Genomic DNA, 22,634 nt, shown 5'->3' with positions numbered 1-22,634 from the left:
GGAGCCCAGCAGGAGAAGCTCCAGCAGTCCTGAGCGAGGACTCGAGCATGGAGAGTCTCCGGACCGGAGCTGCTTGTGTCCGTGGACGGGGTCCGTGGGGAGAGCAGGGATGGGCGCTGCGAAGCGTGTAGGGCTCGTGCTCTGTGAAGATTGCAAGCCGCTGTCCTTCCTGCGCATGCTGTGGCTTCGGAGATACAGACGGTGCTGTGTGCGTGTTCTCGCCTCCAGGTGGGCACAGACCTCTCAGGCCAACCTTGACTCAACCCAAAGGTGAAGGTCACAAACATCACCGGTGTCCTCTGGTTGAAATCTTCACTGGCTGCCTGCCCTCGCCCAGCCCTGGATTTGGCAGTTGGCTGTCACCGTGCAAGGGGGAATTTGAGAGGGAAGAGCCCAGCGAGTCAGCACCTACCTCTGGTCCCCGGAGACCGGGCAGTGGCAGACGTCGAGGACAGATCTGTTCTCCGGGCAACCAGCGGCTGGCCATCCCACTGAGACACCTGTCCCTGGAGTCTGTGTCCCCTTCAGTGTGGAAGACGCGGATCCTTCTCCTCCCACAGCCGAGGTGGCACGTTGCTCCTTTCCACACCTGTGTTCGCCACAGTCTGCTGCGGAGTCTGACCGTTGCCCTTCCTGCCAGCCTTCCCCACCGCCCCTGATGTGCCTGCTGCTGCTGTCCGTCAGCCCGTGTGGGAGCCACCCATGGACCAGGCGGGCAACCAGACTCACCGCCAGCAGGTGCCGCTGTCGGGTGGTTTCCAGCTCAGTTTGGTGGTTTTCTGGACGCGCCCCGTCTTCGGATGCTCACACCGGTGGGGGGCAGCAGCGATGTTCTGTCTGGTCCCAGTGACGGAGGGCTTCCTTCCTGGGAGTCTGCCACGAGGCTCCTGGCTGGTCCCTTCCAGCTCCCGTCAGTGGCTTGCTCTCGGGCATCACCTTGTGTCCAGATCCTTCTAGTTTCTCCTGTTACAAGGGGAAGGGTCTAGACGGCATGTTCCTGTTTGTAGCTGCGGACTCATCCCTGAACTGGGAATGCTTGCAGAATGTGTGAGGGTCCATCCCTGGGACCCCTGCAGCTCTGGGCATGTCACTGTCAGGGGACTCTGCTCTCATCCCCAGGATGCTGCTTGGCAGCCCACCGACGCCAGCAGCCCAGCTCCGGGGGCCCCTTCCTTCAGCTGGTGCTCTGTCCCTCTCTCCCATCCTCCCGTGCTCTTGTTTTTTAAATTCTCTTTTTTCTTTCTTTTCAATCTCTCACCGCAGCGGGGGATCTGGCCAATGAACTCGTTCGGCACTTTCTGATCGAGTGTACCCCGAAGGGAGTGCGGTTGAAAGGGTGCCCCAATGAACCCTATTTCGGTAAGTGGCTGTAAGGTCCCAGTTGGCATTCTGGCCCATGCCAGAATGGTGTGCACCCCCACTGCTGCCCCGAGAGGTGGGTCCGTCCCCTCCCACACTCCGGGCTCCCCGTGCCCTCCCCCGAGTTACCGTCTCTACAATAAACTACAATAAAATAGACCCAAATACATGGCAGGCCGGTGGCGTCCTCACAGGCACCCCCTCGAGTAGGGACTGGGTTAGAGCTAGAGCACAGGCCGTTCCTCCCCGTGAGAGGAGCCCTTGCCGACCTCACAGGCTTGTCGGGATGGCGCCCAGACACACAGTCCCAGCCTCCAGGAGCACGTGGCAGGGACCACGGAGGCACCTGGGCTGCAGTCCCAGACTCCATCGATGGCCAATGGCCGACGTCCTCTGTAGAAGTCGGCACCTGCGTGTCTTGGCCAAGACTCACCTGCAGTTCCTTTACGTAGCTTCTGGCTGTCTTGAGGGACTGGTCACATCCCTGAAGCTTTGCACCAAGTCCCACAATAACGGAGCATGTTAGTTGCTAAAAGCAGAAGCGCTCGCCCCCCGCAGGGGCTCCCCGCAGCGGGCACATGGGCGGAGCGGGGTGGTGTGTACGGCCGCGTTAACGCCCGTCTACTGTTCACCCGTTCACAGGGAGCCTGACGGCTTTGGTGTGTCAGCATTCCATCACGCCCTTGGCTTTGCCCTGCAAGCTGCTCATTCCAGACCGAGGTACGTGGGGGGCCGGGGGGGGGGTCCTCTGTACTGCCTGGCTGTCCGCGTGTGTGTGGGGAACGGCGGTGTCGGGCCCACGAGGACGCGCCCACAGAAGTTGGACTGGAGTCGTCCTCTGTCGTATGCCCTGTGGGTCAACCCCAAAGAATGTCATGTGGTCCAGCTATTTGGTGACGCCGTCACCTTACGTGACTATAGTGTCATTTGGCCATACTGCCCACTTTCCTGGGTAGCCTTGATTTCACGTGATTGTAGTAGATTCCGTAGTGACTGGTTTACAGCATAGGTAAGTGCAATTTGCCCTCTGCAGTGGTTCATGAGAGCGGAGAGAGACGTGTTGCTGGACCGCGTCGCCCCCCTCCAGCTGCTCAGAACGCCGGGCGTTGTCACCGCCTGGGAATCCAGGTCCCCGAGTCCCACCGCGTTGTAAAGGTTCTTCCTCCAGGAGCCGGACTCATTCCTGTGTTTTCTTTCTCCTTCCCGCAGATCCGTTGGAGGAGATCGCTGACAGCTCTCCCCAGACGGCGGCCAACTCGGCCGCAGAGCTGCTGAAGCAAGGAGCAGGTCAGTCGCTGGCTTCGTGTGTGCCGGTCCTAGTTCCCGGGTAGAAAGGGGGTCTCCTTGAGTCTGCGGGTTTCCTTCCTGCTGGGTGCGTGAAGGAGCTCCCTTTTGGGGGGCCCCCCAGGCCGGGTGCAACAGCGAGTGTGGATGGACAGAGCAAGGCCTCCCCGGGCTGGAAATACCCCAACTGCGGATAAGACCAGAGACCGCGGGAGGAAGCCAGGTCCTGGCTTTCATCTGGGGAGAAGGCAGGGAGCCAGTTGTGGGGGCCTGGACCCCCCAGCCGTGAGTGTAAGAGCACTCGTGGGCCTAACTGAGCAGCCAACAGCGTCACCCCACTTGCCCACAACCCAGGGTGACACAGACCCCCGGACAGCAAGTTTGCCTGGGCACCTGTTTTTTTTAAACTAATAGACTTCATGATGTTTTAGAGCAGTGGTGGGTTCACGGCAACATTGAGAGGAGGGTAGAGGTTTCCCACAGACCCTCTGCTCGATGTTCTGTGTTACAGTGTCCCCAGCCAAAGGGTACCTTTGTTTCGTGAACCTATGTTACGCATCGCTATCACCCAGAGTCTCCACTGGGGCGCTGTTCCTTCTGTGCCTTTGGACAAACACGTAATGACGCGTCTCTGCCACCAGGGTATTGCCCAGAGGACTTCCGTTGTCCTAAAAGTCCTCTGTGCTCCACGTGCTCCTGCCCACCCTCCAGACCCTTGCCTCCATAGTTTGGCCCTTTCTAGAACAACTCACCGTTGGAGACATAGCCTTTTCAGATTGGCTTTGTCCCTTAGTGCTAGAAGTTTCCTTCACGGCTTCATGGCTTGGGAGCTCATTGCTTTTAGGTGCCAAATGCTCTTACATTGTCTGCATGGACCACGGTGTACTCCTCTGTTCCCCCACTGAAGGACATCTTGCTTGCTTCCAACTCTTGGCAGTTGTGTGTAAAGCTGCGGGAAACATCATATCCAGGTTTCTGCATGGATGTGAGTTTTCAGCTCCTCTGGGTAAATAAAAAGGAGCACGAATCCTGGATCGTATAGTCAGAGTATGTTCAGTTTAGTTGTGTGGGTTTTTGTTTTTGTTTTTAAAGAGGAAACACAAGCAAGGGGAGGGGGAGAGGGAGAAGCAGGTTCCCCACTGAGCAGGGACCCCAGGACCCCAGGATCATGACCTGAGCTGAAGGCAGAGGCTTTAACCCACTGAGCCACCCAGGCGCCCCTGGTATGTTTAATTTTGTAAGAAACCAGCCTTGTCTTTCAAAGCCACTGTGCCATTTTGGATTCCCACCAGCAGTGAATGAGAGCTCTTTTGGCCCCACATTTTTCCAGCATTTGGTGTCGTCAGGGTTCTGGATTTTGGCTGTTTCTAAGAGGTGTGCTTTCGTATCCCATCGATGTTTGAATCTGCATTTCCATGATGACATGTGACCTGGATCTTCTCTTCTTTGCTGCTTGTACACCTTCTTTGGTGAGATGTCTGTTAAGGTGTCTGGTCTGTTTTTTCATTGCGTGTTTTTCCTCTGACTGAATTTTAGAAGTTGTTTGTATGTTTTGGAGACCAGTCCTTTATCACATGTGTCTTTTGCAAATATTTTCCCCCAGCCTGTGGCTCGTCTTCTCATTCTTTGGACATCGTCTTCACAGAGTGGAAATTTTTTAATTTTAATGACTTCCGGTTTATCATTTCTTTCTTTCATGGGTCATGCCTTTGGGGTTGTCTCTAAACAGTTTGTCACCACACCCAGGATGATTTGGATTTTCTCCTGTGTGATCTTCTGGAAGTTTTATACTTTCACATGTTACATTCCGGCCTGTGGCCCACGGTGAGTCAGTGTTTGGGAAAGGTGTGAGGTCTGTGTGACCGCCCTCTGTGGAAGACGTGATCTCCACCCCATTGTGTTATCTTCACTCTTCTTGTCAAAGATCACCTGACTTTACTCATGTGGGTCTATTTCTGGGCTCCCTGTGTCTTCTACTGATCTATTCGTCTGTTCTTTGCCAATAACGCGGTCGTGACTACTGGCTTTCCTGTAAATCTTCAAGTCAGGTAGTGTCAGTCCTCCAGTCCTGCTTCCCCTCAGTCATGTGTTGGCTCTTCTTGGTCTTTTGCTTCCGTATAAACTCTAGACTCCGTTGGCCAATATCCACAAAATAACTTGCTGGGATTTTTATTGGAATTGAATTATATCTATAGATCAAGTTGGGAAGACCCTCCATCTTGACAAAATTGAGTCATCTTATCCATGAACATCTTATCCATGAACGGACTCTCTGTCCGTTTTAGTTATTTTATGTTTTTCATCAAAGTTTTACAGTTTTCCTTGTGACTGTTTCTTGTACATAATTTTATTAAATTTATACTGAGATATTCCACTGGGGGCTGCTAATGGATATTAGATTGTATGTGTAGTTCCAAACTGTGATTGTTCTCTGGTGGGCGGGAAAGGGATCGACATCTATATTAATCTTGTTTTCTGCATCGTGATGTAAGGACAGTCCCCTGCTTGCTGTTGCCACATTTGATGTAGGCCTCGTGGCCCCAGTGTAGGTGGGCTGTGGACACGGCCAAAGCCACAGGGTCCTGTGGGTCTGCAGCTGTGAGGGAGCCGAGTTCCCCATGGTGGTGGACATTTGCTCTTGGAAAGGCTAGGAAGGGAATGTCCGTGTCTGGATGGAGGCCTGGACAAGAAATACCTCCTTTCTGCTCTGCGATATCGGTACCTACTTCACAGCCGTGGTTTCTCGTGCAGTTTTTCTCTGTGGATCTCCCTGTCACTATGCCTGTTGCTCAGCTAAAATCCATCTCTCTGGTTTCACAACAAATAATGGAGCATTGACTCTTTTCAGACCATCCTTGAGGGATACGTTCTGTGTGTCCAGAGTGAGGGTGACGTGCTTTGCACCAAACAGCAATGTGTTAGAACGTGTAGGTCCAAAATGAGGAGCATGGGCTGTGTCAGCCCTGGGTTCAAGTCCAGAATCTACTACGCAGGGTTTTGACCACTCAGCCGCGTGGACCTCGACGTAACAATGGTAATGATCTATTTCTGGGCTCCCAGTGTTTTCTACTGATCTATTCGTAATGGTAATGATCTCTCCCAACAGCGTGGCTGCAAACACCACGTGAATCAGACATTGGAAACCGCCATGGGAACTGTGATGGGGGCACTCACACAGGTTTTTGTGGTGTTATCCCTGCTGTGTTTGCACAGAAGATGCTCTTCCTGGCCCAGGAGACATGGCCCTTCCTGTGGCCTCACTCTTACCCGGCACGGGCCACGGTGGGGTGCCTAATATCTCCAGGGTGTGCGCACTCAGCCTGGGGTTTCACTGCCCCCCACGTGCCTCGGCGCTCTGCACTTGGCCCAGGAACCTCTTACACAAGCCGCCTCTCGCGTTTCTCCCTAAGCTTCTTGGTTACCGTTTTCCCCAGTAAATGTCCAGGTAATAAATGTATCAGTGCATTCGCTAATCGTCCTTAAGAACCACTGTGGCCCTTGTGGTTAGATATTACAACTTCTTCTACTGGGGCTTATCAACGATCTAACTTCACAGACTTGTTAAAGAGCTTATGGCGACCGTCAGTAGTGTTAGATCACGTGCTGTTCGGAAGAGTGGCAGATCCCAGAACTCGAGGCGGGCCCTGGTGCCACATGTGAGCCTCTGAGCTGAGCGTTTGCGCATGAGGGCGCGGAGCCTGTGTCCTTTCAAAGTTGCATGTTTCTAAGACGTCTGCGCAGCTCACTTCCTGGGGGACAAGGCAGGGCATGGAATCAGGACACGGATCCGTGTGTCGAGTGAGGACAAAACAGCATCGAGCTCGCAGAGGCCCCACGGTTGTTGGAAAAAGCCTAGGGAGGCAGTCAGACTGTCCCATCGGCGATCGCCTTGAGAGAACTGATTTTTTTTCCCCAGATTAAATTTTGTGAGTGTCCTCATTCACCCCAGGGCTTGAATTGTCCCGTGTGGAGCCCCACCCCGTCAAGCTGAGGGAGCAGCACCCAGGAGCATGAGCAGACACGGGCAGCCTCGGCGGGGTGCACGATCCCTCGTCCACTTCCCCTCCTCTCCAGTGGCCGAGGGCTTTCTGGGTCATTCCTATCTCTGACCGTTGGCATTTTTGTCTCTTCTTTGGTGGCGTTGAAGCCGCGGGATACAGTCCATCCTGAGAAAAAGGGCCAGACCTCTTGCACATTTCCCAGAAGTGTTACACTGTGTCCTTAACTTACCACATTGTGAAGGATATTTTCTTTATAAAAGCAGTAGAAGTTCTTTAAATTAAGAAAAGGGATGGGATGCCCGGGTGGCTCAGTCAGTTAAGCATCTGCCTTCAGCTCAGGTCATGATCTCAGGGTCCTGGGATCGAGCCCCACAGTGGGCTCCTAGCTCAGCAGGGAGCCTGCTTCTCCCTCTCCCTCTGCCTCCTCTCTGCTCATGCTCTCTCTCAGACAAATAAATAAAATCTTGATTAAAAAAAAAAGGAAGAGGGCACCTGGGTGGCTCAGTTGGTTAAGCGTCTGCCTTCAGCTCAGGTCATGATCCTAGGGTCCCACATTGGGCTCCCTGCTCCATGGGGAGTCTGCTCCCTCTGACCTTCTCCCCTTTCATGCTCTCTCTCACTGTCTCTCTCTCTCAAATAAATAAATAAAATCTTTAAAAAAAAAAAAAAAGGGAGAGACTTGGAAGAGAGAGGAAAGGTGAACTGCTCAGAGGCCAGACTGCCCTGGATGTTTTCCCTTATCTCACTCCGAGTAAGAAGTTCTCCCATTTTTTCTGCACACCACACAGGTCTCGTTTTCAGTGGCTGCACAATGGTCCGTCTCGCTCATTTGGCTTATTCCTGGCTTCTCGATACTAGAAATAACCCGTGGGAGGCTGCCTTTCTGCATTACATCCTTGTTTCTGAATCTTGCATTGCTGGCTTTGGACCCAGGTTCCCAGATGCAGTAGGGCTAAGGGAGGCCGTTCGTCCCAGGCTCTGTTCCCCGTGGGTATGACAGGTGTGGCCCCGTTCACAGGAGGCAGCTCTCCTCCACAAGGTGACCCCTACCCCCAGCAGGACCATGCATCAGGTAGAATTGGACGTTGGGGGCCAGGCTGTGTGGACATGCCCTGGTCACACTGTGCCGACCCCCGCCCCTGTCCGCTGGAGAGCAGGGCTCCGGAACCCGTGTGCTTGGCAGACCCGCCCCCGGCTGTGGTTTGGCGAGGGACAGCTTCCCTCCTCTGCTCTGAGGGAAGACTCCATGGCCCTGCCGTCAGGGATGAGATCCCCCACGCCCCGACTCCTTATCGAAAGGCCATGTGTGGTTTCACAAGGGCTGGTGGGAGCCCGTCCTGTAGACCCAGGCTGGGCCCGTTTTGTGGGATTCACTGCAGTTAGATCAGAATTCCTCTCTTGTTTTTGGAAATGCTCACAGGAATGCTCACGAAATCGAAGGCAGTCCATCTACCCTCCGAAAATCACACGGTCTTGAAGTTTCCAGGTGCCCATCCAGCTCCTGCTTGAACACACGCACTTTTCTTGTATACTTGTATACTAGCACGGACATGGTTTTATCCTGCTTTCCCATCTGCCTCTCACGTCTTTGTGGCTTTGTGAATAGTTGACGTACCATTGCTGCACAGGCCTGTGGCACACGGCGAGAGGGTTTGATGACCTAAGTTGCGAGGTGGTCACCCCAGGGGCTCAGACCGTGTCCATCTTCTCGTGCGGATACAATACAAAGAGGAAAGGAAAGAAAGGTTCTCCTTGTGCTGAGAAATCCTAGCACCTGCTTTCTTCATGTCTTTCCCGTGAGCCACACGGAGCGTCGGCTGTGGCCGCCACACCCCCCTTTCCCATCTTCTCGTCACTGTACATGTGGCATGACCCCCTTTTGCTGGCTGCTCAGTTTCCTGTGGGGGTTCGTTGAACCATTCTGTTTTCCTGCTAAGTCAGCACATGTCTCCAGTATCCCCACCTCTGGGTTGTTCGTCCGCCGTGGTCATGGAAGATTCTCCTTCTGTGTCTTCTCCGGGACCCCGAGCCTCCTGATAAAGATGGCACCTTATCCAGAAGGGCAGTCCTGGTTGACCCGGCATTTCATTGGAGTGTGGCGGGCACGGGGCGCTGGGCAGTCACGGTCATAATGTACCAACACGCGCTCTATCCTGAGACGACCCATGTAAACCCTCCAGTCAAATCCCGCGTCAGCCTCTGCGTGAGCTGCAGGGATCTGGGCTCAGAGGGCCATGGGGCTGTTGCCAAGCCCTGCTCAGACTCCGCAGTTGGCTTCCCCACCTGTAAGAAGCGCCCAGCCCCATGGCATAGCGGGGACGCGACCCAGACAGGACGGGCCAACCCCCGCTTTCCTCACGCAGCCTCTGCTCCAAGTCACATGCCTCACGCATCGTCCCTGCTGCTCTGGGTGCCGTGGCTTCCAGCTCTGTGTGCGGACGCTTCTGTGGGGTGCTGGCCCTCAGGCTTTCTTCCCACATGTTTCCTGACCTGCAGTGGTGCTGTGGACCCACACCGGCACGAAGGCTGGGGAGGGGTCTCGGGGCCCACTGGAGACACAGCGGGAGGGATGGCAGGAGGCTCCTAGAATGGAGCCTACGGGCATGTGTGTCCCAGGTCCTGCCCCATCCACACCTGTGGAGTCGGGGACCGAGGGCTTCGCCTCCGGTGAACACCTGCTTCCCCGGTGTCTTACAGCCTGCAACGTGTGGTACCTGAACTCCGTGGAGATGGAGTCACTCACCGGCCACCAGGCCATCCAGAAGGCCCTGAGCCTCACCCTCGTGCAGGAGCCGCCTCCCTTGTGCACGGTCGTGCACTTCAAGGTGTCGGCCCAGGGCATCACCCTGACGGACAACCAGAGGAAGTGAGCGGGCCCCGGGCTGCGGGGGGGAGGGGCTTCTGGGCACCCGGTTGGACCTCTTGCCAGCCTGCACATCCCCAGGACATGGCTCTGGACGTGTCCCTCATGGGCACACCCTGTCCTTCAGCACCTCCCAGGAGCTGCACGTAAATCGTGGACATCCGGCGCGGGGCCTTTCTTCTTGGGAGTCAGTAAAATTGTACTAGAAAAGGGGGAAAGGTTTGGACCTTTGAGCGTCTCACCCACACACGAATATAATTTTTAAACAGAAAAACACTTTAACTCGATTCTGTTACAACACTGGGAGACTGTGGTGGAACCGCCCCACCCTGTCTTTGGTTCGGTGTCATTCCATCCGACTGGTGGTCGTCCCGTGTCAGGCGACGCTGCTGGGTGTTACTTCAGGGTCTAGATAACGAATTGTAATGTAACCATCAGTGATCCATTAAGAGTAACCAACGTTAGTGACAGTTACTCTCAATCGTCTCTCTGCTGTGGTCTGCTGTGTGGTATGTTTCCATACTAAATGTTCTCTACGTGGTGTTGGAATATGTAGAGAATAATATTTTGGGGGCTTTCAGCAGAACTGCCCCTGAGCGGCTTCTACTTAGCAGATGTCCCAGGAACATAGTAGGTCCGCAGGCGGGAACATAGTAGGGCCGCAGTCCGAAGGGGTTGCAGCGTCAGGTGCACAGACAGCGGTGTGTGTGCCCCTCCTCCCAGCAGAGCCCCTGACCTCAGGGTCAAAGGCATTTCCGATGCATTTGTTACTCATTTGTTATGGAAACAGCCCAGTGTGGTTACTGAGAGAGCCAGGTCCTCAGCCACAGGAGCAGGGGGATGGCAGGAGCATCATGGGGCACAAGGCCAGCCCATTGGCTCCGGCTAGCAGGCAGCGCTGTCCCCAGGGCAGCCCCGACCCGCCCTTCGTGGCCGCCTCACAGCTAGTCTGTGTGTTCACAACGAGCCGTCTGCTCCATCCCCTGTCTGGTGTGGGCTCCGGTCCCTGCCTGGACGCCCTGTCCCCAGGAAAGAAGGTTCGCTGGACGTGGTCCATGGCTGAACAGTCTGCGGTTCTCGGGCGAGCACAGGAAGGCTGGGCTCCCTGGTTCTCCTCCGGGGCCATGCCAGGGCTCCAGGGTCTGGTCCCGACCCCTACGCGGCCAGCAGGGGCACAGTGTTGCTCTGCTCTGTGCGTCCCTCTTGCCAAGAACCAGCTTTTCCAACACCGCTTGGCCCCGCATCCCATCTGCCCATTTCTGACCGGGTGCGCGTGCTCTTCTCTCGGAGTAATCGCGTCACCCTCCACCCGACTCTCCTTCTGGGGAGCCTGCACTGTGCGTCACCGTCCCCCTCCCGCCTGCTAACAGAACCATGTCCCCCCGCCCTGTCCCGACAGGCTCTTCTTCCGGAGGCACTACCCCGTGAGCAGCGTGATTTTCTGCGCGTTGGATCCGCAGGACAGGAAGTAAGATAATCTCTGTTTGTATCAAGCAACGCACGTGCGTCCTTTGCCTGTTAAGTGAATAAAGACGTTAACGTAACTCTTCCTCTCCTTTCTGTCCGCGAGGTGGATCACGGATGGCCCCTGCTCCAGGTGGGTTCCCAGACGCCAGCGCCCTCCCCGGCACGGACCCAGTGCATGTCCTTACTGAGTTCCAGCGAGGGTTTCCCATAGGGAAATGAGGGAATCATGCCAGCACGTCCATGCCTTAAACACAGAGAAGCGCGTCCTTCTGTAGGAAGGGCCTCCTGGGGTTTGCTTTCCCGCTCGCTCCTCCCCGGAGACACACAGTTACCCGGGCTGTAGCGTGGAGCCAATCGCACGGCTTTTCGGGCCGTTCGGGGCAGGTGTGGAGGGCAGGTGCACAAGTCGGGGTGGAGGAAGGACTTCCCATGTGAATGACGGTGACCCAGGGATCAGCGTTTCGCAGACGCAGGGGGAGCGCAGTTTCCACTGCCCTGACCCTGTGGCAGGCCAGTCCCGCCGGGCAGCGGCGCTCCCGGAACCTTCCCGAGCCTTCTGTACCCTTCAGGCCGGCATCCTCCGTGTAACCTAAATCCGATTGCCGGGAGTCGCTCGAACCACACGGATCCCACCCTGGCACCCCCGTTCACGGTCCTGTTTGTCTTGGGAGCTGACAAAGTGCTCGGAGGCCCCGGGCTCTGGCACGCGGGGCTGATGATGTTCCCGCGTGTGGGGTGCACTAGAGCCACACCCTCTCATGGCTGGGAAGCCGCGCCACTGGAACAGATGAATCCCTCGTTTTTCTAAGAAGGAGCGGAACCAGTTTCCCAGGGACAGCGGAAGCCCCCGTGCGAGGGTCAGGGCTCACGGAGGCCCATTTGGAGAACGGCTCTGATTCCTCTAATAGTCAGATGTGCTGTTCTTTTAAACTATTTCCTTCCTTACCCGTAGTTTATAACTGGGGTGTAGGAGGCCCAAGGGCAGGAGTGTGGGACGTCCAGGCAGGGCCTGCATGCGGCCCTCACCTGAGCCCCCCGTGACCTGATTGCCCCACCCCAGTACCAGAGGAACCTGGCCTCCCCTGAGATAGTCAGGCCACCAGCCGTGTGGGGGCTCTGGGACCGCCCTGACCCGAGTCTGCGGGATCCTGGCCAGGAGTGGCCCGGGGCGGTGGCTGGGGCGGTGGCCAGCCGTGCACCTGCCGTACCTGGGGGCTTGAAGGGTGGACAGGTGTGCGCAGTGTCTGGCTGAGTGGCGGTGAGTGGCGGGTAGAGGTCGCGGGGGTGCCGGGGGAGTAGACGGAGGTTGGCACCACGCTCGGGCCTTGTGGGGCACGGACGTGCTGACCTTCCACCTTCTCTGTTGCAGAGTCTTTGGGTTTGTGGCCCGGAAGCAGGGCGGCGCCACCGACAACGTGTGCCACTTATTCGCGGAGCATGACCCCGAGCAGCCTGCCAGTGCCATCGTCAACTTTGTGTCAAAGGTCATGATTGGCTCCCCTAAGAAGATCTGACCCCTCCCACCCGAGACCGAGCAGGGCTGGGGCGTCTGCTGCCGGCTTCTGGCCGGCCTGACCTTCCGGCCCAAGAGGGCTGGGGGCTTCTCCAGCTGCACGGACACGAGGACACACAGCCCCCCGTCTGCTGTCCTTCCCCGAAACTCTGCTCGCCAGCACATCTCCGTAGCCAAGGGCTTCCCGGGTGGAGGAAAGTGGGATCCACGCGGCAGGGGCCGAGCCAGGACGCAGGTCCCCGTGCTCCTTGCACGCCGGCATTGGTGGGAGGGAGGGCATCCGGCCCCTGAACAGCAGCCCTGGGCGACCGGGGGTGCCACCAGCCATGCGGGGGGCCCCCGTCCATCCAGCACCCGGGGGAGACCCTCTCTCCCACAACAGAGACACTAGCTCACCGAGAAGGGGATGCATGTTTGCTGAAGGTCCGTGCAGGTCGGGTCCTCCCAGAAGTCGGGGGGCACAAGCAAAGGGGTGACACGCTGGCTGTGAGGACCAGGAAGGCCACCCGGGCCCTGGGGATGGCGCTGAGCTGCCCAAGTGCCCCAGTCTGGCGGGCAGTGGTGGCTCTGGCCTCCCGCTCTCGGAGGAGAAGGAACATGGATGTGAAGTGTCTTTTTGTGTAATTTATATTCTACTTATGCCAAATTATTTATGGTAAATTGCTGGGCAGGATGGGGTCCCAGTGCTGAGACCTGCCAGGCCGAGCCTGTGCCCACGATCCCGGGCCATGCCCACGACAGGCCTCAGCAACCTTGACCTCCCAAAGCTCACTTCCGTCCGGTAGGCGGGTGACATCCTTTCTGGGGAGGCAGGTTCCGGAGGGCGGGTCACATTTGGGCGGAGACTCGGCCCTGCTCTCCCCGGCAGTTCTTGGCCCTCTGAGCCCTGGGCCACTTGTCCCCGCCTCTGTGGCCCCCTCTGGGATCCTGCACTTCCAGCATCCAGAGCGGAGGAAGAAGACGAGGATAAGGAATCCCAGTCCTCCGAGGCTGTTTGTGGCCAAGAGCCGCTCCCCAGTGTCTCCGAGCTACCGAATCCGGATGCCGGTCACGCCATGGTTCCTGTGCGTCCCGCAGGGCGGACCGGGGGCTCGGTCTCCCCCCACACGGCCCAGGCACCCCGTGGCTCTGGGCTCCCAGTCAGGCTCTGCCCAACTTTCCAAAATCAAGACCAGTTCTTCGGCCCCCCGGGCGTTGCCAGCAGATTCCACTCCAGCGGCGGGAACATGCATTGTGAGTTCTCTGTTAGGTGGGTCCGAGAAGATGTGGGGAAGCGCAGAGCGGAAGGCCGCCCATTGCGGGGCATCAGATGCGGGTGAAAGCAGGGGTACAGATCCACCGTCCGGCTCCTCTCCATGCCCCAAACACAAGTGCCTCATTTCTGTGCCAAATGTCTGCCTGGTCTTTGCAGACCTCTTCCCTGACAGGTGTCGGTGTGGCTGTGTGGGACGCGTTGGCATCTCCCGGGGACCCTGGGGACCTGGTCCTCCACAGAGGCGGCTGGCAGCTCGGGGTTCCATTCACGGCAGAGATTCGGCCAGAGGGGACCCGAGATGCCGTCCCCAAGACGCACCTCATCCCGAGATGGCTTCTATCCAGTTTGACCCAAAGATTGCAGGTCGGGTCCCTCACCCTTCCCACGAAGAGAGGGCTCATTTAGAAACAGAGTGCAGGCCAGTGAGGGGTCCAGAAGCACAGCGGGCAGGTGACCCGGGCTCCGGGGCCTCCCGTGCAGTCCCTGTCCTGAGCGCTCAAGAAGCTGCAGCCCCTCGCTCGTGAGGCAGACAGGCCGCCTGTGGCTTTTGCTGGCCGCAGCCAGGACGTCAGGAAGTCTGCTCCCCGTTCCTGATGAGCCGGCACGGCTGGTTTCTTTCCCTGTTACACATGCGTTACGCGGAGCAAGAGGAACCTGGGGACTCGGGCTCCGACCTTGGGGAGCCCCGTCCCCCCCCCCCACGCCGGCTTGGGGCCACTCCGTGGAGGTGTGTGACCTCTGGCCACGGAGTCCTGTCCCGGGGAGGTCCAGGGTCCTGTTAGCCTGCTCATTAACCGGTCACCGTGTCCTTCAGTGTTAACCCGGCGCCAGGGTAAGTCACACCGAATTTAAGGTCCCCGTGTGTACCCTCAGCGTCGAAGACCTCGCGTCTCCTTAGCGGCCTTATTGTTAGTGGGTATTTTTACTTTTCTTATATTGTAAAGAATATATCCAGTATGTAAATGAATGTTCTATAAACCCTTTGTATAGTCGTTTTCTCTGCTTTTCAGATATCGTCTCTATTCAGAGTATAATAAAATTATCAACGTGGTAAAGCCTCTGGGAGACCGGCCTTTGTTGTGTTGGATAGAAGTGCCCAGAGGGGGTGTGCCTCTGTGAGCTTGTGTGTGTGTGTGTGTGTGTGTGTGTGTGAGTGTGTGTGTGTGTGCACGTGTTTCAGTGGGGGTTTTATGGAGCGTTGGATTTGGTTATAAATTCACGTATGGGGGCACCTGGGTGGCTCAGCAGGTTTAGCCTCTGCCTTCAGCTCAGGTCATGATCTCAGGGTCCTGGGATTGAGTCCCGCATCAGGCTCTCTGCTCAGTGGGGAGCCTGATTCCCCCTTTCTCTCTGCCTGCCTCTCTGCCTACTTGTGATCTCTGTCTGTCAAATAAGTTAAAAAATATTTTAAAAGACTATAATAAAATAAATTCACCTATGTTTTGCCTTGGGCATCTATTTTAAGATTTCCACCCAGGGACCTTTGAAAAATAACATTCAGAGATTTTTTTTTTTTAATATTTTATTTATTTGTTTGACAGACAGAAATCACAAGTAGGCAGAGAGGCAGGCAGAGAGAGGGGGGAAGCAGGCTCCCCGCTGAGCAGCGAGCCCAATGCGGGGCTCGATCCCAGGACCCTGAGACCATGACCTGAGCTGAAGGCAGAGGCTTAACCCGCTGAACCCCCCAGACGCCCCACATTCAGAGATACTAAGAATTTAATTGTGACGTGTGCTGTTGCGCCGAGGACCTGACTTGTTCTGATGTTCAGCCCCGAGGGGACCTTCCAGGTGTCTACAGCGTGGGGGCTAGACCCGAGGGTGCCGTTTGTGGGTTTATTTGTTGCTGCATCGGATGTGGGTGTCGCCCAGCACCCCTCCAGGGAGCTCCCCAGTCAGATGGGACTCAGCATGCTGGCTTTTTGCAGTCCTGGATCTGGGCTCCCTTTCCCTGGCTGATTTCCTTCCTGAGTTAGGTGACGGGGACCCAGGACCCATGGCCCTCATGCTGTCTGTGTCCTAAAGCCCTGAGCGGCTCTGTCCCGGGGCCCCCAGTGGGTGGACGGTCACTGGGCTCCCCAGGCACTGCCTTCCTTCGCCCCTGCAGGCTGGGGTGACAGCTCCTGCCCCAGCCAGGGGCCTAAGGCAGAGGAGACACACTTGGGAGAGTGTCATCCAGAAGGACGTTTCTAGCTGGGGGTGGCAGGGCTGGACCCCTGACCAGTGCCACAGAGTAAAAGTGGGCAAGGCACCGCTATCACAGCCACCAGCACGGGCTTTCCAGGAGCACAGTGAGGATGGGTCACCGTGGCCTGGAGCCCACCCAGAGAATTCCCACCACCAGGTCCTTGCCTGGACGGGAGCTTGTGCACAGATTAACTCCCTGCTCATCACTCAGCTACCACTGGTGGACACGCTGGGGATGGGCACCCGGTCCCACCCACTGGGACCCGGATCTATTGGACATGGCTGCTTGTGCCCACCCACTTGGGTCCTGGATCTGTTAGTGTTGAGCCTTCCACCTGCCCAGTCGGGACCCTGCATGTTTTGGTGATCACTGCCCAGGTCCCATCCACTGGGGACCAGGAGCTACTGAAGATGGACGCTGCTGTCCCGTCTACCCAGGACCCAGGATCAGTTAACGATGGGTGCCCGGGCCCAGCCCCCTTGGGCCTTGGATCTATTGGAGAGGGTGCCCGGGTCCCGCCCACACTGGACCCGTGGATCTGTTAGCATGGGCATCAGGAGTCCCGACCACCGGGGGACCCTGCATCTACTGGAGAGGAACACCTGGTCCTGCCCCGTGGGGACGTCGTGTCCTGTCCTCCCCTGGTTTCTTGTTTCCCCTCGAGGTGTGTGTGTGGTCCCCAGGATCATGAGCCGAACTTCCCCAGGGTCTCCGGTCCCGTTTCACGAGCAGACTCCAAGTGGAATCAGAGTTTCCAGGTGGATTTGGGGCCCCGGGAACACGGAGGGAGGGACATTTCATGACACGGGGATTGGCCGTGTCTGGGTACGCTTGGGTTGGGCAAGGCTGTTGAGTTGGTAACAAGAGAGCCCCAAGAATGAATGGCCATAAGGTTCCAGAGGAACGAGAGGCCAGAGCGAGAACCAAAAAACACAGCCAAACTACACGCTGTTTGCAAGCCTGGGCCAGGGTCTCAGTACGGGTGGGGGAGGTGGGCCCCCAAAGCCCCTTGCTTATGGGAGGGCGCCTGCAAAAGGCATCTGCCAGGACAACCCAGCAGACCCATGAGGCCTCTTTGTCCCCATGCGTCTGAGACAGTGAGGTGGGGGGATGGGGGAACACCAGCAGGATGTCCTGCCCCCCCCCAGGAAGCACGCTGTGTCTCCCACTGTCTTGGGACCCCCCAAGAAGGCTAGGCCAGGAAAACTGAGCCACGGGTCCCCCTTCTCTACCACTGAGACACCTGTGCCCCCCCGCCCCCACGCAGGTAGCCACATCGGGACCGTGGGCGCCACAGCACCATGTAAACCGCACGGACCAAATCTCATGGCATCTCTGTGACGGCCAGACTTTCCTCGTGGGCCCGGCGCACGCTGGTTCTCCAGCCCCAGCATGGGGCAGTCGCACGTGGGACCCAGAGTTTCCTGACTTCACAGCCGAAACATCCTGGATATGACGGACAATCCCCCGTGCGCCAAGAACCGGGACACGTGGGCTGATCCAATGTGGGATGACCCAGAGACCAGGCTTCTGGGAGCACACGAAAGCCTTGTTCCTACAGCAGGAGGATAAAACAGAGAAGCCACTGCAAAGAGGAGGGATGGAAAGGAGGATAACAAACCCGACCTGAAGAGCACCGCACGGGTGGGGGTGCTCACGGGAGGATGGAACGCGGAGGGGAGGAGACAGGAGAGCCTGTGAGTTCCTGGCCCGGGGAGGGGATCTGCACCTGCCCCGCAGACCCAGGAATCCGGCAGCTGCCGGGGTCTGTCCAGAGGCCCTCCCTCGTGTCACCGAGTCCCCGGAGAGAGCAGGATGGGGATGAGGGAGCAGCTGAGGCAGCCCCCACGGACCCCAGATTCCTCATGCCCCGGCCTGCAGATTCAAGAAGCTGAGTGAGCCCGGAACTAGAGGAATGGCGGCAGCTGAGGTCCTGCAAGCATCTGCTTCCACAGACCGAGGGCCCGTCCTTTGGGGATGCAGGGAAAGCGGATGCTCTCAGGGAAGGAAAGCTAGATGGGGTTGCCGGGAGGCCCGCAGAAGCTCTTTGTGAAGAAAGGGAGCCATCCAAGACTGAGACATGGAGCCCCAGGAAGGAAGAGGGAGCGGGGAGAGCGGGAGACTCCCATCTGTATCATCACGTGTGACTGATGACTGAAACAGCAGCTCTGGGGCCCCCGGGGTACTTGGTCAGTCAAGCGTCTGCCTTCAGCTCAGGTCAGGATCTCAGGGTCCTGGGATCGAGTCCCGCATCGGACTCCCTGCTCAGCAGGGAGCCTGCTTCCCCCCTCCTCTGCTGGTGTTCTCTCTCCTTCTCTCTCTCTCTCTCAAATAAATACAATCTTTTTAAAAAATTTTTAATTTATTTATTTGACAGAGAGAGGTCACAAGTAGGCAGAGAGGCAGGCAGAGAGAAAGGAGGAAGCAGGCTCCCCGCTGAGCAGAGAGCCTGACGCGGGGCTTGATCCCAGGACCCTGAGACCATGACCTGAGCCGAAGGCAGAGGCTTTAACCCACTGAGCCACCCACGTGCCCCTCAAATAAATAAAATCTTAAGAAAAAATTACAAGGTCTTAAAAAGACCCATCAGGCCAATGTTAGTTTTAAAAACCGAGCCACTGTTTTCACGTCTGACAAAGTGTACTTTAGGGCACAGAACAGGACTAGGCTGAAGGACACGTAACGGCCCCATCCCCCAGGAGGACAGAAGCCCCGGACATGCCCCCGCCAAACACAGAGCCTCAGCGGGGGAAGGCAGAGCTGGCAGAGGTGAAGGACAGACAAACCCAGAGCTGTGGGCGGGGGCCTCGACACCCCCTTCTCAGCAGCGGAGTGAACTCGACTGAAAGTCCCCAGGACGCAGGAACGCCGGCAACACTAGTAGCCCGTAGGACCCAACACACAGATGTGGGCTCCCCATCCATGGCCACGAAGTCCCTGCACTCAAGAACTGTGGAAGGCTCAGCGGGACAGACCGTAGTCTGACCACGAAGTGGAGGGGAGGAGCAGGAGGGGTGCGGGCTGACTGGGGAGAGCTTGTGGCTTCACAGGCCATGGACAGCGCCTGGACTCTGGTGGGACAAGGAGGCGGAGAGAGACATTGGTTGAGCGCCTACTGTTTGCCAAGGGCAGTGCCAGCCCTGTAAGCGCTGGTGGATGGGTCTGGCGTCCCTGGGAGGCGGTGCCCCGGCAGTCCCCACCTGTCGCAAACTGGAGTAGGAGCACCCTGCTGTCGGCTGGCCGGGACCCCACACAGAGGAAGGGCCGGAGTGACCTGGCTGACGGGGGACCGTGTCCAGGGTTGGAGCCGCAGTGGCCGCCCTGCCCTGTAGGGGGTGGGGAAGAGCATGGTGACCTACCTGCCTGTCCACACACAGCCACAGGAGGCCAGGGGCAGGTGGCCCTCGCCCATTTACAGGTGGACACTCGGGGTCAGAGAAGTTCAGTAGCTCGGCCACGGCCCAGGATGCAGACCTGGAAAAAAGAACCCAATAGTTTCTAGTTGCCCCTTTCTCGGGTTGGTGTCCTTCCGTCCCAGGCAGGCAGCCCGAGCCCAGGTCCGGAGAGGCCGACCCTACCCACCCTCTCCCCATGAGCGACGTCCTGACAACAGGCTCCTCCCGCTGCACTTTGCCCTCCATCTGGACAGGAAGGTTCCCCTGAACCGCCATCTGCAGTGTCTGGGGTTTTGGGCTGGATCCCGGCCCTGCCCGGCGCGCTGCAGGCGGCACTGCCCCCTGGTGGAAGGCTGGGCTTACTGCAGCACGGAACAACACCCAGAGACCTCTGAGCTGGGCAAGCGGCGGGCCCCCCTGGGAGTGGAAGGTATGCAAGGTCACGGGTTGCTCCATGTTAGGAGCGCGGATGCCCTGCCTGGCACGCACTCGCTCTGTGGCTGGGGCAGACCTTCGGCTGCTGCCTCCCAAAGCCTCCTGTCCAGATGAACGTGGCGGTCGGGCTGTCTCCGTCTTAGCGGGCACGGGAGCCAATGTGACAAAGCTCGTGAGCTCGGAAGGAAGGAGAGTGTGCCGTTCTCCCTCTGCATGCCGCCCAGCCCCTCTAGTGCGAGGCCCCCAGCCGCGGACCCGCCATCCGTGCACTCCGATTACAGGCGTAAAGGAATTCCAGGACATAACAGAATAAGTGTCCTCCATGAGGTCCTAAAATTGGGATGGCGGTGGGCTGCAGGAAATGAGGCCCAAACCTTCGACTCTTACCCTCCCACTGGGTGAAGTGTGTGCTCGTGCGTCGTATCTCAAGAACGCTGTCACAAAAATAAAAACAGAGAAGCATCTGGAAGAAGAGTGAAGACAGACATGACTCCTCTGAGACACAAGCTCAGATCCAAGCGTCCCCATGAGGAGGGAGCGGGGACCTGGCCTGCGGCACAGGGGTGACTGGGGAACCAGGAGAAAATGGCCTTTCTCTGTCAAACAGTCCTCTAGCGCATGTTGATTTCGAGAAATACAACATGCCTGCAAGCCCGTGGAGGCCAGTGCCAGGCTCCTCTGTGGTTCAGGAGCCCCTGGGCACCTGCAGGACAGCTGAGGGGACGGGAGGAGACTTGGAGAGAGATCGGCCCCCAGACATAATGGGGGGCTATGAACGGGGCAGCCGCTGTCCCGGAGACCTGGGTTGAGCTTTCCAGGGTCACCTTCGATTAAGAAATCCAACTCTGCAGTAGGATTTCCCAGGGGCTCATAGGTGGGCATCCCTGCCCTTGGCCAGGCAAGGAGATGCTGATGTGTCCATAGCTTCCCTCTATCACTGGGAACCTGACGACTGGTTCTGGACAACAGAGTGAGAATTTGGCCCAGAGGCAGGTCTAGACCAAGTGGGGGGGGGGGGGTGGGCGTGGACCTGGGCTACAGCCCCCGATGTAGGAGAAGACCTGTGGCACTGGGAGAGAGCGGGGGGTGGGGGTGGGGGTCTTCAATCTTGGATCTGTCAGTGTGGTCACCCAGCAGGATAAACAGGTCTGAGCCTGTAGAGCCAGAGCCGGAAGAGAGAAGCAGTGATTTCCTAAAGAAAACTTTGCCCAGGTCCCTTTGTGCAGACCCATTGGGGCAGAGGCTTGGAAAACCCTCAGAGGTACCCGGAGAATGGTCAGCCTTTGCTGGGAACCAGGGTGTGTCAGAGCCCAGCTAGGGGCACCTTTCCTCTCCCTTCCCTCTTCCTTCTAAGGTACCTCCTGAGGGCTCAGTAGTGAATTCTCAGGAAGGGAGAACAACACTGAGAGAGACACTTGAGTTCTTGCAGGAACCTGCATGTCCTTGACACCAAACTGGACTGTTTTCCACAATCGTGAGTGACTGTGGGACATGTTATTATATAAAAATGACCAGGGAAGTCCCAGGGCATGCCTGAGGTTTCAGCCAGCAAACATTCCTGCTGGGCAGGCATAGGGGGAGAAGGGGAACAAAGCAAGGCAGCTTTGCAGTGTCCCCATGAGCTCTGCCTGTGTCATGTCTACTTGACCGTGGTGGGCTGGGAATGGCAGGATGAGCCGTCAATCCCAGCCCATGTGGTGCATGCACGCGGCCCAGGACCTGGCATTCCTGGGAGGTGGAGGAGAAGGGCAATGGGGGGGGCGGTTTTCCTCCTCTATAAGATGGAAGTGCCAGGAAAGTCACTTCTCCAGGTGGTGGAGAGGAGTCCACCGAACCACAGCTGTGAAGGCACACTTGCTGCTCCCTCTGTGGTTAAGAACAAAGAGAACGCCAATCAAGGAAATACTCTGAAAATGTTCCAGTGTCAGTTAAACAGGAATGGTTGGTCTGGTTGGTACAGCACCACAGTATGTTCTATAGGTGACTCCGCACATGGGTGGGGTTGGCCTGGCCAGTTGCCACTGTGTCATGAGAGGCCGCAGACTCCTTGTCTTCAAAGGGTTTCGATGAAGATACGGTGAGGATCTGTGTAAGAAAAGCCCGTGTAGAACCCGGACACAGTGAGCTTTCCATGGGTGGGCTGTATCATCATCATCACCATCATCACAATCATCATCATCACCACCATCAAGACATCATCACCATCACCGTCATCATTATCACCATCATCATCACCATCATCACCTTCACCATGACCATCACCATGACCATCATCACCATCATCACCACCATCACCATCACTGTGGTTGATAGAGATGCAAAATCACTAGTTCGTCCAGCATGTGGTCAACCATGACCATGTGTGTGCATCAGACCTGTGTTTAGTCTCTTAGATGGGCCTATTATCTCTCCAGTCGTCCAAAGGAAACCAGGAAAAGATCCGTGGATCCCGGGCACAGTTACATTTAAAAGCGAAGGTTGATAAAAACTGGGGAAACAATGGGAACAGGAACTTTACAAAGAAGATGTACAAATAAATAGCAAATCAGTGCATGAAAATGCCACCCACATCATGCAGCATCAGGGACATGTGAATTACACCTGTCACGAGCCATCATCTGTCTCTTTTGGGGTGGTTAGAACGATGAGGACAAGGAGGAGGACGGACATGGGGCTACTGAACTCCACGCTGGGTGTGGACACAAACGCCAGAACAGTTCGGCACTCTCTTGTTCTTTTCTTTTTAAGTTCTTTTCTTTTTAAGATTTTATTTATTTATTTGACAGAGAGAGATCACAAGCAGGCAGAGAGGCAGACAGGGAGAGAGGAGGAAGCAGGCTCCCCGCTGAGCAGAGAGCCCGATGTGGGGCTCGA

The 22,634-nt window shown here is 57.0% G+C and overlaps 2 protein-coding genes across 11 annotated transcripts in view; one reads left to right on the top strand and one right to left on the bottom strand.

Annotated features, from left to right (window-relative positions):
- The window catches only part of TNS3 (tensin 3), a 200,427-nt gene extending 185,620 nt beyond the window's left edge, over positions 1–14,807 (top strand). For 8 of the 10 annotated variants that reach the window (XM_046020350.1, XM_046020348.1, XM_046020353.1 and 5 more), the window contains 8 exons: positions 1,264–1,359; positions 2,002–2,079; positions 2,569–2,646; positions 8,065–8,130; positions 9,342–9,510; positions 10,907–10,975; positions 11,078–11,104; positions 12,344–14,807. In XM_046020350.1, coding sequence (XP_045876306.1) covers positions 1,264–1,359; positions 2,002–2,079; positions 2,569–2,646; positions 8,065–8,130; positions 9,342–9,510; positions 10,907–10,975; positions 11,078–11,104; positions 12,344–12,488 — 728 coding nt within the window. In that variant the 3' untranslated portion in view covers positions 12,489–14,807. The remainder of the gene's footprint in view (positions 1–1,263; positions 1,360–2,001; positions 2,080–2,568; positions 2,647–8,064; positions 8,131–9,341; positions 9,511–10,906; positions 10,976–11,077; positions 11,105–12,343) is intronic. The other 2 variants (XM_046020349.1, XM_046020352.1) reach the window with 2 other exon arrangements.
- A 507-nt stretch (positions 14,808–15,314) lies between these two features.
- LOC123951869 lies at positions 15,315–19,491 on the bottom strand. The gene is made up of 2 exons (XM_046020961.1): positions 19,290–19,491; positions 15,315–17,485 (listed from the first exon to the last, which is right to left on the bottom strand). The coding sequence occupies exons 1-2, from the start codon at positions 19,340–19,342 to the stop codon at positions 16,516–16,518; spliced, it is 1,023 nt and encodes a 340-aa protein (XP_045876917.1). The 5' UTR covers positions 19,343–19,491; the 3' UTR covers positions 15,315–16,515.
- Positions 19,492–22,634: the final 3,143 nt, after the last annotated feature.

The sequence above is a fragment of the Meles meles genome, chromosome 10, assembly GCF_922984935.1.
Source record: "Meles meles chromosome 10, mMelMel3.1 paternal haplotype, whole genome shotgun sequence".
NCBI classification, from domain to species: Eukaryota; Metazoa; Chordata; class Mammalia; order Carnivora; family Mustelidae; genus Meles; species Meles meles.
The sequence above is the reverse complement of the archived record's forward strand: the minus strand, read 5'-3'. Positions and strand labels throughout refer to the sequence as shown.